Source organism: Rosa chinensis, chromosome 5 (assembly GCF_002994745.2).
Source record: "Rosa chinensis cultivar Old Blush chromosome 5, RchiOBHm-V2, whole genome shotgun sequence".
In the NCBI taxonomy this organism is placed as follows: domain Eukaryota; kingdom Viridiplantae; phylum Streptophyta; class Magnoliopsida; order Rosales; family Rosaceae; genus Rosa; species Rosa chinensis.
Window position 1 is genome coordinate 44641716 of NC_037092.1, and position 14339 is coordinate 44656054.

The 14339-nt window shown below is 38.5% G+C and overlaps 1 protein-coding gene and 1 long non-coding RNA gene across 2 annotated transcripts; one reads left to right on the forward strand and one right to left on the reverse strand.

Moving 5' to 3' along the window:
- Window positions 1–1162: 1162 nt before the first annotated feature.
- Window positions 1163–10903, reverse strand: LOC121049420. The gene is made up of 6 exons (XM_040506748.1): window positions 10749–10903; window positions 9475–10182; window positions 8559–9355; window positions 8367–8444; window positions 1374–1549; window positions 1163–1310 (listed from the first exon to the last, which is right to left on the reverse strand). The coding sequence occupies exons 1-6, from the start codon at window positions 10891–10893 to the stop codon at window positions 1235–1237; spliced, it is 1980 nt and encodes a 659-aa protein (XP_040362682.1). The 5' UTR covers window positions 10894–10903; the 3' UTR covers window positions 1163–1234.
- On the forward strand, window positions 3742–4199 carry LOC112165902. The gene is made up of 3 exons (XR_002923062.2): window positions 3742–3917; window positions 4029–4065; window positions 4158–4199. It is a non-coding gene; the product is annotated as an uncharacterized LOC112165902 (long non-coding RNA).
- Window positions 10904–14339: the final 3436 nt, after the last annotated feature.

Sequence of the window (14339 nt, forward strand, 5' to 3'; positions counted from 1 at the left end):
TGGTTTAAACTATATAGAGGTTAATCAAGAGAACTTATTATAATAACTTATTATTTCTATTTAATATTGCAGCAAGGTAATATTGACAGATATTTTCTTTTCTCCAAGTTTAATATCTCTCTATACAAAAGCATTGGAAGTTTGAAATAGAAGGTATTACTGACTAATTAGATAAGTTTACTGAACTCCTATGCCAATTGTCCTGTATGTGAGACTTTTACTGTGTAACCGGCACAATGTTATCATCATCTATCATGACCAGATCAAAATTAATTGATCAAGAACTATTGCAGGCAGTAGGCATTAACAAATGAACATGAAAATCATAAAAACCAATAAAAGCTAACTAACCATAGCAGCACAAAATGCAAATGCTGGGCAACTAAAAAAGGGTTTCTGTCCAAAAAAAAAAAATACATAGCATTTTAGAACACTTTGGAACAATGGTCCTAACTATTAATAAAGGAAATGGAGATGTTCGACAACAAAAAAGACCAGAAGTGTGGTAGAGGTTAACCATTAATCCTGACCTTTGTTCGTGAAGTTCCTTAGCTAGGGGATCTAGTGGTCTCTTCCTTTTCAACTCCAACAACTCTTCCTTTATTTTATGCAATTCTTGTACTGAAATTCACAAAAGAATCACAAAACTAGTATTTTTATAATAATAATAAGGGCTAAATACGGGTTACTACCCTGTACTTTGGGTCCGAAATTAATTCAGTCCCTGTAGTTTCAATTTCATCAAAAACACCCCTGAGGTATCAAATTTTGTCTAATCGATCATTCCATTAGCCATCTGTCAATTGGCATTGTTAATCAGCCTATGTGGCGTGCCGCGTCAGCTCATGTGGGACCCACCAATCAAGTAAATTTCTAAAAATGCCCTTGACTCTTATCTGACCCAGAAACCCTATTACAGCCCCCCACACCCTTTTTTTTTTCCCTAAATTTTCCCGCCAAAAACTTGGACACTTGAAAAAAAAAAAATCATACTCCATAATTGAAATGTACTTGATTAGCATCAAACATAAGGTATTGTCTTCGGAAGACAACTTCGCAAAGCTCACAACTTGTAGGGGAACACATTTGAAGTTAGAATTAAGGGCCATAAATTAAACAACATTCCAAAAAAAAAAAAAAATTAAACAACATTCATACGAAACATGAAAGTTTCTTAAATTTCCAAAAGACTTAGCAGCTCAAATGTGTTTGCAACATAACATAGGTTTGCATTTCAAATAGCTCTAATCATGTTAACAAAAAGGGCATTAGAGCTACCAACCAAGTTACACAAAACATGGTTGGACAAAAAATGGTAGAGCTTGCTAATGTGACATTCTACTTCTCTTTCCTATTTTCCCCCTCGTTCAGAATTGTCCCTGATCCTTTGAGATGATTTGGAAGCTATTGGAGCTTGACCCTTTGATGCTTTGGTTGAAGTTGGAGGCCTTGTGCTTGTTGAGGTAGATGTGGCAGCAGCTTTGGCAGTTGTGGCAGCAGTAGCTTTGGCTCCTTGTTTCCTTGATGCCTTCAATTCAGCCATCTTCTTCTACACTCACATAAACAATGACCAAACATATATGCATCAGACTACTTATAAATCAACACATATGCACCCAAATCGAAACCTTCAACCTACTTTTATATGAATATTTCAATAACAAAATGTTCCACCTTTCAAACTATTAAATTACAACACATCTGCACCAAAAATCCAAATCTTCAACCTACTTGTTCACCAACACATCAGTACCATGGTCCAAAAACTTTCAAACTATATATTAAATGATAACACATATGCACCCAAATCGAAATCTACAACCTACTTTTTCATGAACACATCAATATCCACTACTACAAAAACTTAATCACACAACACTAATCACACAACGGAATAGAAATCATCTGTTGTGTGTTTAAGTAAGTTCTATCATACAAAGGTTTTATTTATATTCTGTTGTGTGAATGTCAACTAAGTGATAACTTTTTTATCATAACTACATGGCACAACGGAAATGAAGTAATGTCTGTCGTCTGAGTCTTAAAAACTTTAGCGACAGATTTCCCTCCACTTTCGTGTCTTGGTTGGCTCTTGAAACACTGAAATTTGGGCTACTAGGACAACGGGTTTTACTATTTCCGTTGTGTGATTGAAAAACTAAGCATCAAAGTTTTGAGGAAGCTTGCTTGAATGTCTTCCCCTAGATAGGCCTAGTGCAAGCTATAGAAATTGTACAACAGATGTAAGATTTTCTGTTGTGTGAACTTGGAACTGAGCGGCAACATTTTGAGCCAAAATGATGTAGGCGCCATGTTTCCCTCCATGATTTCACATTTTGATTTTTAGTGCTGCACTCAGACGACAGTTAGTAAGGTTTGGGTTGTGTGAATAACTTTGAAATTTTTTAGCTAGGTTTAATTGCCATCGTGTCCAAAAGAAAGGAAGAAGAACAAAGCCTTCCTCTCGACACTTGACGCTCGACGCTCAGCTCTCTCTCGACCCTAAACGAAATCTCAGCCTCTTAAACCTAGAAACCCATCTCTCTTACAAACCCATCTCGATCTCAGTCCTCTTCTTCATAGATTGAAAATTCCAAACAAAGCTGGACAAAAAACCCATCTCTCTTTCGAACCCTTTTCCGGCGAATGGATTCAATTTCAAGCTTTGTACTCCGCTCCTTATTCTCATCCTCTCAACCTCTTCTCCCACGCCGTCACCATCCTCAACAGCCTGAGCCTCGTCCTAGCTAGTTTCGGTTTTTCTCCGCCTCGATTGGTACCTCTGGCTCAGTGACTTGGTGTTCCGGTACTCCAAAAGTGGTGTCGTTTGGGTCCCTCGTCGTCTACAGGCATTGCTTCCCAGCTTTTCTTCTTCCCTCTTCCTTTCACTCTCATTCTTGGCTTCGCCGCTCACCCTACTGAATCTAACGGCCAGGTACGTCACTCACCCTTTTGAATTGTACTAAACCCTGCTCTGTCCTAAAAACCCCAAACCCTAAATAAATTGTGTATTTTGGGGGGTTTTGTAGAGGAAGTGGGTATTGAGAAATGGAACGAGTTCGAGAACGAGTACGCGTTCGTGTATTTGAACCCAGAAAAGGGTTCGAAGAAGGTTTAGGTGATTGATGGAACATTAAGTGTAGATGCTTTGGCTGATGGGGCTTCTCAGAACGTTCACTGTGAATTTAAGTAGGTTTTTGCTTTGATTCTGTGTTTGTTTTGGAATTGGGTAGTCTTTGAATTCTTGGTTGTTAATTGGGTTTTGGGTTTTTTCTTTAAACAATTTTGCAGTATTGGTGATTATGTGCAAGAAAATGAGGGTAGTAATTACTCATCACAGTTTAAGAACTTGGACACCCTAGTGAAGAATCTCAACGCTCAAGTTTTGTTGAAATTGGAGGAGTCTTCCACACCCAAGGCAACAAGGTAAATTCGGGCCCATCTTATATCTTATTTTGGTTCTGTTATGGAGTTGTTGCTTTTTAAATTACGGAATGCTAAACATGTTGGTTTCAATATGGATTCGATGAGCTAGACTGCTAGTAAGACTGAGTTAGTATAGTTATGTTGAGATACACATATCTAATGCATAGCTAGATCTGATCCTATCCATATGCTACTAAAAGATAAGCACCAATTAGTCTTCCTTTCTATATAAGTACTCTTATGTTCTTGAGGTTATTCATCAGAATCAGCTTCTCTTTCTGTGAAAAATGGGGTCGAGTGCTATAGCATGTTGCATTCTGTTGTCATTGTTCTCAGTAGCTTTAGCTGAATATGTCGATGTCAGGGTTCGAGGAGTGGTTTCGATAGCTAGCACAGATGACAATTTCATATGTGCAACCCTGGATTGGTGGCCAACTGATAAATGTGATTACAATCAATGTCCTTGGGGAAAAGCTGGAATTTTTAATCTGGTATATATATATATATATATATCTTTCTCACTGTTTCATCTTGTTTAATTTGTTAACAAAGTGATGAGGAACTGAGTTAACCTTCTTGCGTAATTGGAAACTAATTTGCAGGATTTGAAGAACAAGACCTTGATCAATGCAGTAAAGGGTGAGTAGGTTCTTAATATTTTGAGTAGAAGTTAGGGTTACTGATATTGTTGAAGTGTTGCAGAAGAAACTGACTCTTGTGTTAAATTTCAGCATTCAATACAATAAGGATCAGAATTGGACGTTCATTGCAAGACCAAATTATTTATAATTTTGGTTATGGAGTGAAAGACTGCAACCAAATCGTGAAAGATGGTTCTGGGCCTTTCTTGTTCCGTGGCGGTTGTCCTCAGCCGAAAAGATGGGATGAGATCCATGAGTTCTTCAACCAAACACAAGCCAAACTCTTGTTTGGATTGAATGCCCTTCATGGGAAGCAAGCGGACCTTAAAGACAAGATTCTTTGGGTTGGTGATTGGGACGCAAAAAACGCTCGTGATCTCATGGAGTACACCATCTCAAAGGGTTACCCTGCTGAGTCATATGAGCTTGGTATATGAAATCACTTTTACTTTTGACTGTATATATAGATACAATTTTGGTATGTTAATCTGATTACTACGTGTGGTTTAACAGGAAACGAGTTATGTGGGAGTGGGGTAGGTGCAAGAATAGAAGCTGAACAATATGCCAAAGACATGAAAAAGCTCAAACAACTTGTGACAGAGTTGTTCCCAGATGGTAAACAGCCAAAGGTTTTAGGCCCCGGCGGCTCTGAACCCTTATACTCTTTTTTAGTTGTCTTAATCACCTTGTTTAAGTTGCACTCGTGTGGTTCCTAATTCTGACATTACAATGTTGGTGCTTCAGTTTTCAGGTTTGATTGAGATTGGGGGTTACATTCATTCATTGGTGAAAACATGAAGGGAGCTGCGCTTGTGGCTTTTGCTGCTACAATTGGTAACTTTCTGCAAGGATGGGACAATGCTACAATTGCTGGTACTTATTTGAAATTTTTTAGCTTTCTTCAATTCTTGTTTTTCGTAGGCTCTGTGTATTGTGCTTCATTGAATCTTTCCAATAATTTTATCTGGTTTACGCATTTCAATCAGAGTTTGTCCATTTTGTTGTGTTCAGTTCATGTTTTTGCTTGTTCTCATTTAGTGCTCATATTTCAGGGGCTATTGTTTACATCACGGACGATTTTGATTTAGGTAGCTCGGTAGAAGGTCTTGTTGTGGCCATGTCACTCATCGGGGCAACAGTTATTACAACATGCTCAGGAGCCATATCAGATTGGCTTAGTCGGAGGCCAATGCTAATAGCATCATCAGTTCTTTATTTTGTGAGTGGCTTGGTGATGTTGTGGTCACCCAATGTGTATGTACTATGTCTTGCAAGGCTATTAGATGGATTTGGAATTGGTTTAGCGGTTACTCTTGTCCCAGTCTACATATCCGAGACTGCCCCATCAGATATTAGGGGATCGTTGAATACTCTTCCACAGTTCCTTGGTTCAGGAGGCATGTTTTTGTCATATTGTATGGTTTTCGGGATGTCACTGTGACATTTGCTTCCGCACACTCAAGCTGGCAGATTAAGCCGAAGCTCTCTATGACATTTGCTTCCGCACACTCAAGCTCAGTGCCCCAAGCTGTAAGATCCTATTCTGATTCTATTTTAATCTTGATTGGGATTCTGATGTATGTTTATGTGGCTACAAACTGTGAAGATTTGGAATATGTTTGTGTTGGTATAAACTGTGATATCCTTTGATTAACGAATTGAAATTCTGATATATGTTTATGTTGGTACAACTGTGCTATCTATTGATTGTGGAATTAGGTTTCTGGTATATATTTATGTTGGTGCAAACTGTGATATCATTTGATTGTTGGATGGCTATTTCATATGTGGTTATCTTTGTATAAATTGTGATATCCTTTTATTATTGAATTGGTGTTTGATATATGGTCATGTTGGTACAGACTGATATGCTTTAATTGTTGAATTGGTATTTTGATATATAAACATGTTTATACATACTTTGATGTCATTTGATAGTCAGATTGGAGTTCTGATTATTGATTATGTTTTGTACAGTTGGCGATTTGAACCATTTGATTTCTGCTACCATGTCTGGTGTGACTTGCAGAAAAAGTTTGATGCATCGGTTTTCAAAATAGCTTGCGCCCAGGCTGCAAAGAATAAATGGGTGGACTTTGGAAAGCAACTAGTGACCAGAAAGGTAACCTCTTATTCAGAAATCTCACTGCACATTTACTAGTCGTATAACTGCAAGGATAGTAGATATAGTTGGACTAGTGACCAGAAAGGTATTTTGATGCTTGATCTGGTAAACAAGGGAAGTAGATATAGTTGGACTACTGTCAATTGATTATAGCTGCTGTCTTTCGCATCCATCTGTCTATTTTGGTAGTTGAGAGCGAGTGAGAGCGTACAGGGGCAGGAGGGGAGAGAGATATTAGAGAAGCCCCAGTTGGTTGACCAAAACAGTTAGTTTCAGTTGTGCTAAATGCTGGATTAAAGAATCATTGGAGGAGGTTGTTAACTCCGTAATCTCTGTTGTTTTCTAAATTCTAACTCACTCAATACTATGCATGTTTTGCATAATGTACGGTGCTGAGGATTCGAATTCAGAAAAGAAGTTGAGAGTAGGTTAATTGCTTTCTGAATCCTTTCTGTTAGAGTATTTTTGCAGATAGATAATGCATTGTGGTCCGTTTGTACAAGAATTTAGCAAACTAATCATTCCAGGTATTGTCTACACTATGCATGTAGTGCCTTTTCGGTGGTTACCATGTCATGCTACTTGATAATGAATTCTAATTTCCTTTGTCTATTCTTTCTAGGTTTCTCAAGCCTTTAAACTTGGTGGGCTTTAGTTTCTCTGCATAAAAAGGCAAGCGACAAAGCATACATCATCCTCTTGGCTTCTTGCTGCTGCATGATCAATCTAGTCTCAGTTTTCGGTTGAATTATTTCCCAGTTTATTTCAGTTAAAATTCGTTACTAATTAAGGTTCTTTAAACAAGATTTCAGCTTTTGCATATTTCAAATTTGACATCCTAAACCTGAGTACAATTATGCACTTGCAGATGTGCTACAATTATGTACAATTTGTATGGATGAGTTTTGAACATATTTCTTGATTGAGGTGAAACTTTTTAGTTGATCTGAATGTTAATATCTTTTCTCTGGCAGAAAGAGTGATCCCAGGAATTGAGTTGGTGCGGTTAGCATCATGGTGTTTGCAGTATGAACCTCATGAGAGGCCAAATGACAAGTCTCTTGTGACTGCCCTTGTTCTTCAAAAGGAAACTTCGTTGAAGTGAAAAGATATTATACCAGCTTTTGTTTCATGTATAGGTAGTTAGGAATGATTTCTTGTTTGGTACATTATCTATCTTGAATGTATGGATGTTTGAAAAATGGTGATTGAATGATATGGATTAGAGTACTGTTTATGTGTTAATTACTATCTAATATTCAGTCATGCAACTCTTTAATGCAAAACCATGTGTTGTATGATGATAAAAGAGTTCAAAATTGAGGCTTCTCCTACAACAGTCACTGGTTGGTACCCAATTGCTAACAATATTCACACAACGGATAACCAAATATAGTTGTTGTGTGAACTAACAACCAACAACAAAAGAAAACAAAATTCTGTTGTGTGAGATTCATAACACACAACAGAAACAAAATGATCACTGTTGTCTAAGTAATTAACAGACAAGGGAGATAATTTTACTTCAGTTGTGTGTTACTTACCTCAGACAACAAATATTAAGTTATATCCGTTGTCTGTTATTAGTCTCAGACAACAAATAATGAGTTATATCCGTTGTGTGTTATGAATCTCAGACAACAAAGAATGAGTTATATCCGTTGTGTGTTATGAATCTCAGACAACAAAAAATAAGTTATACCTGTTGTGTGTTATGAATCTCAGACAACGGCAAAATTTCATCTTCTGTCATCTGAATGTGCCGAGGCATCGCCGCGCATGCCATGCCAGGCACATGCTGCGCAGAACTCACACAACGGAAATAGGCATTTCTGTTGAGAAAACTATTATCACACAACGGTGAAATCACCGTTGTCTGATTTTTCAATCACACAACACTCACTTAGACCACGGTGAGCTTGGTCATCACACAACACAAATCCACCGTCGTCTGATGACCTTTTTGTAGTAGTGATCATAATCCAAACTTCCAAACTATTAAAAGACAATACATGAACCGAAATCCAAATCTGCAACATACTTTTTCATGAACACATCAATACCTTAATCCAAACTTGCAAACAACCTTTTCATCAACTCATCCATACCAATACAACTTTTTCGGCAACCAAAACATACAAAGTTAACCAGCTAAAATTGAAATTCCATACCCTTTGATATTCTGCCACTTGTAAATGCTTTTTCCTCAATTCATTTTTACTCAATGGTGGCCTTTTTCCAGGTTTAGGCTGCAAAATTTCCAAAAAGTAGGTATCAGCTTTCCCAAAAACTGAAAACAGAAACTAAAACTTTTGAAATAGAAACAGAAATAGAAAGCTGTGAAATAGACAGTAAATCAAGACCTGAGATGAAGAAGCATCTCCACTGTTCATCTTCCTCTTCCTCTTCTTATTTGCAGCATTCTTATCCTTTGGAGGAAGATGCCTGTGACATGTTTTCACGTTGTGGCCAACTCTTCCACAGTTCCCACACTTAAGTGACTTTTGGATTCTTCCAAGCTTTGTTCCATTTCCAGCCAACTTCTCTGATGCATCCCTTCTCCGTACTGTTTTTGGCCTTCCGGGCTGTCTTGAATACTGTGGAGGAAGTATGCAGGCCTCTTCATTTCTACTCCACATCTCCATTCCATTAATAGGTTGGATTAGATTGTCATAGATAGACATGTAAGTCTTGATCAAGTAACAATCAGCAACATAGTCTTCCGGATTATGCCTCTTATGGTATATAGCCGAGACTGCATGCTTGCAAGGAACACCACTTAATTCCCACCTTCTGCATGTGCAGGTTCTTTCATTGAGGTCAACCACATTCTTTGAGCCTTCAATATTCTCCACCTCACAAATGTCACCACCATTCAGATTTGGAATACAATCAGTGGCAGCCTTCACCTTGTTCTTTTCTAGTATATCTCTCGGCTTGGGGCATATATTTCCCACCATTGATTGCATCTTTTCCCTTCTCAACTGTATCCTCTTCATAAGTTTCCCCCTAATTTCCTCAAACATAGTAACAGGTGGCTTTCCTCTAGCGTCAAATATGTAACTGTTGAAGCTCTCACATAAATTGTTGATCATAATGTCACAGTTCGAACATGTGTTGAAGTGTGCTCGACACCAATGCTTGGCCGGCCTGTCCTCATCTGCAATACAACAAAAGTAGGCTACCATTATCTCAATGTTAACAAAAAACAACAAAATGGCTCACCAAAACAGAAAATATAAATGAAGCATCATGAATGGAATTAAAACAGAAACTCACGCATCATCCATTTGTATGCTTCATTATCGAGCAGCTTCATCTCATCCAATTCTTTTGTAAAGAAAGGAATTGTAGTTGACTTTGCACAAGCCCACATCTGATCCCTCAATACCTTCCCAGGAAATAACTTGGTAAAATTAGTCCACATATGCCTAACACACCATCTAATGTGGGCAGATGGCACAACCTCTTCAAAAGCAGGGAGAAGCCCTTTTTGCTTATCACTGATGAAAGTCCAACCTGCTCCATCCTCCCTTATACTGAGGTCCTTGCATAGAAGCTCTAAAAACCAAATCCAACTGTCTTTGCTCTCCATTTCAACCATGGCATAGGCAATTACCCAAGTGGTGTTGTTGGCATCTATTCCCACAGCTATCAATAGTTGGCCACCAAAAGCAGACCTCAAATGGCAACCATCCAAGCCAATCACAGATCTACAACCAGCTTTAAATCCTTTTTTCAGAGCTCCAAGACAAATATACATCCTCTTGAACACCGGATCCTTGTTAGAGTTGTTGAAGTCACACTTAATATCAATGGTTGTTGAGGGGTCCACCCTTTTAAGCTCATTCCCATAATCTCTAAGTCTTGCATACTGCTCCTTAATTGTTCCCTCCAACGCCAAAATGGCTGCCTTCTTCACTCTATATGCCATCTGCTTGGAGACCTTCACTCTAACTTCCGAAGACATGGTCTGAGCCAAAGACTCTACAAAAGCAAATCAGAAACCAAAGCATTAACTCATCATGTTTGGAAAACATAAATAGTAAACCAACATATGAAAAAAAACTAGAAATATAGTCTGAGCATCATGAAAAGGAAATTACAAACCTTGCTGCAACATAAGAAGCAAAACAAAAAATATAATCTGAGCATCATGAAATGGAAATCAGAAACCTTGTTGCAACATAAGAAGCAAAACAAAAAATATAATTTGAGCATCATAAAAGGGAAAGCAGAAACCTTGCTGCCAAATAAGAAGCAAAACAAAAAAAGTAGCATCATGAAATGGAAAACTAAATAGTAAACCAAAAGAAGAAAAAAAAACCAAAACAAAGTTGAAATCCAAATCCAACATCCTTGCTGCAAAATAAGAAGCAAAAAAAAAAAAAAGCTGGCCAAAAGGAGCATCCTGAAATGGAAAACGTACAGTACACCAAAATAAGAAGAAAAAAAATTGAATGTATAATCGGAGCATCATCAAATGGAAAACACAATCCTTGCTACAAAATAAGAAGAAAATTTGAAAAATATAAATGAAGTATCAAGTGTACCTGTCTTCCATCCAGTGTTTAGCTTGATTCTTTCCATGAAGCGCTTGGTCAAGTACTTAGCGCTCAACATGCATGACTCAAACTTTCTAGAACAATTGTGTTCATGCTCATATGTCTTGATCTGTACAGAGCTTTCGTGCTGCATTCTAGATGCATAGAGCTCAAATGGACAATCTTGTGCCCTACTTATAGCCCTCACTCTTGTTTTGTCATTTTTAATGAAGTAGACCTCCCAGCCATCTCTAATAGCTCTCTCCCTTATAGCCTCTCTCAAAATTGCAGATGTGCCAAATATCATCCCTTTACAAAAAACTGGATTTTGCATATCTGTCTTAGGATTAAACTCAGGAAAAATGACATCCTCCTCACCATCAGAATTCAAAGCTGGCCCAGGTCTTTCTTCATCTGAATCTGCAACTCCAAACATCTCTTCATTATCTTGAAATTCCGCCCCACTATCGAACTCCACATTGTGTTTCACTTCCGTTTATGCTTGGTCCCAACCACTCACCAATTGCATTAACCTCCAACCCTATATTCTGTTCATCTAACACTTCATCTTCATCATCAACAATCCCATAATCATAATCCTCATCCTCAAAAGCAGGTATGTAGTCTTCATCCTTTTCACTATCATCCTCCTCAAACTCATCTTCAACTCTCTTTTCTTGACTACGCATGCAACCAAAAGACTGCATGTAGTCAAGAATGTCTATGTCATGTAAACCCTCTTCATCTAAACCACTAACCTCATCTGCCCTAGCCTCAGGAAACAATTTTCCTTTCCCCTTCTCTTTCGGATTTGCATCAGAAACCTTGCTGCCTTGCGTAAGAGTGCAATCATCAACCTCTTTTATAACTATACCAGTACTTCTCTTTGGCTTCCTAGTCTCATTAGTAGGCTTCTTGGGATCATCAAATATCTCCTCAATCACACAGGTCGGCTTATGTCTAGGCTCATCAGGGAGCTCTTCAATCACCACACCAGTAGATCCAGACTGACTAAACATAAAGTCAAAGTCAGCTGGATACATGTACACCTCATCCTCCTCATCATCACCTTCATATATGTGATCTAGGTATAGAATCACTAACTTCTCATCTAGTACACAACACACCATGGTCATCACATCCAAATCTGAATTTAACTTGGTCAAAGCATCATCTTCTGAACCTATTCTAAACCAATAATCTATCCTACTCCCACCATAATCTGGGTTCAGCCCCTTTACCATGTTATCTACCTCGGTCAAAGACATCTTATCCTTGTCCACGTAATCATAATATGAGATCTTCCCACCTACATACTTGTTCCCGAATATGTTCCCTCCATGATAAATCTTCATGGTAAAGTAATCACGGTGTTCTGCATGAAACCACAAAACAGGAAAAAAAAATGTTGTCAGTCAACCTTCAAAAGTGGACCACTTATACAAGAGCTCAGTGGATACTACCAAATAATAAAGGGCAATATCCACCAAAACATCCATCACCCTAAGGCCATAAACAATTACTATAACCAATAGTACAAGGACCAAAACCAAAAGATAAGAAACAGACAACTTTCATATTCATTATACCAATAACTTTCACATGCACCAACATAATTTAATCTCCCAGCCACCAACCAACACAAACAAACAATATTGATAATATATTCTACATAATATTGATAATAAGGTCGCTGAAAATCGGAATAAGCACTAAGTCTATCAAATGAGACAAATTGAATGAAAAAAGCAAGTATTTTTTCTAGAAATGGTGAAACTATTGTTTTCTATTCCACACATGTTTGTCTTTGAACCATTTTTCCACTACATAAGGACCTACTTCTTCAAGTTTGCCCAACTTCTATTCTACCTAAATCCCTAAAACCAGGTTCTAAACCGAAGAAGATATCAAACCCTAAAACCAAACCCAGGTCCAGAAAACGTAAACCCTTCTGAACCCCAGATCAAAATTTCGAATCCTAAATTTCAAACCCTGTACCTCAAACAAAATCTACACCCAAAACCTTTTAATCCCAATATCGAAGATTTCAAACCCAACACACCAGATCCTTTTTCCCCAATTTCAAAATTTCAAAAACCAACCTCGATTTACCAGATTTCAAACAGTAATCCAAAATCTTAATCCAAAACCGTAATCCAAAACCCCAAACACCAAACTCACCGTAATGAGGAATATCATCTCCACCCTTCGTTTTTCTGGGTATCCAAACTTCGATCTCATTGCCGGCCATGTCGAATCTTCTTCTAATCAAGGCAGACGCATTTGTTTCTTTGAGCCTTCAATCAGCCTTCTCGATTTTTTCAATTTGAAAGCACGCCAGTGAGGATTTCTGGATTTGGGACAGTTTTAGGAGGTCAGTCACGAAACAAGATATGCGTAATTGGGTTTGGGGGGCTGTAATAGGGTTTCTGGGTCAGATATGAGTCAAGGGCATTTTTGGAAATTTACTTGATTGGTGGGTCCCACATGAGCTGACGCGGCACGCCACATAGGCTGATTAACGATGCCAATTGACAGATGGCTAATGGAATGATCGATTAGACAAAATTTGATACCTCAGGGGTGTTTTTGATTAAATTGAAACTATAGGGACTGAATTGATTTCGGACCCAAAGTACAAGGTAGTAACCCGTATTTAGCCCTAATAATAATAACCCAAATAATGTAAAGACATTAGCTTTATATCATAATTAGCTTGCTCATGTTTTAGAAACACATGAAATTAGAACTATTCCACATCCACTATTGAAAAGACATTGAATATAAGGATCCCAATTTAGCGAGTTCTGTGTAATACCCCGAAAAATCCAAATTAAATTCCGTGGATTTTTAGAATTGATTTCTCGGTATTAGGAGCGAGTATGAAGCTTGGAGAAGTTGTGGAAGTAGTTCGAACGATTTTATTTTCGAAATCGAACGTTATTTAGGGGATCTCAAAAAGTGACTTTTTATACGTATGGAATTTGGGAAAATTTCCTTCATGAAAGTTGTAGAGCTCGCCGATACGATCGCGTGCATATGTGGAACGCAATATTCGGAGTTCGTGTGAATAAGTTATGAATATTTGAAATTTGGGAATTTTCTATAAATAGAGGGAATTTCCGGATTTTTCATTAAGGACGAAAAAAATTCATTTTTGCGCAATAGACCCCCCCCCCCCCCTCCGCTCTCTCTCTCGCACGAAACCCCCTCTCCACCTTCGTCGAACCGCCGACCTGACCCGGCCGGAAACATCCCTTCCCGGCCGCCACCACCTCGGACCCGACACTTGCCGAACTCGCCGCCGCACGCCCAGCTACTCCCCGGCCTCGCCTTGCACAGCAGCCGCACCACTAGCTGGATCGAAGCACCTCTGAGCCTAGAATTTGACCCGATCGGATCTTGGTCGTGCCGGCGTTGCACGGGCCGATCCTTCCCAGTTTTGTGATCTACTCTTCCCCCTGATCATCCCCATATAAGCCTTGCACGACGATTTTGAGTGTGGAGTGAAAGATCACGAGTTGAAGATTTCGACGTCCCTGATTCAATCTGGAATCTGATCAGACGCACCAGATTGATCCAAACTTTAAAGCTTGATCT

Coding starts and splice junctions, on each gene's coding strand:
- LOC121049420 (XM_040506748.1), bottom strand. CDS start 10,893: ATGCAGCACGAAAGCTCTGTACAGATCAAGACATATGAGCATGAACAC. Junction 10,183..10,748: donor AAACACTGGATGGAAGACAG/GTACACTTGATA, acceptor TTGCTTTTGTAG/AGTCTTTGGCTCAGACCATG. Junction 8,445..8,558: donor GAGATGCTTCTTCATCTCAG/GTCTTGATTTAC, acceptor GAAATTTTGCAG/CCTAAACCTGGAAAAAGGCC.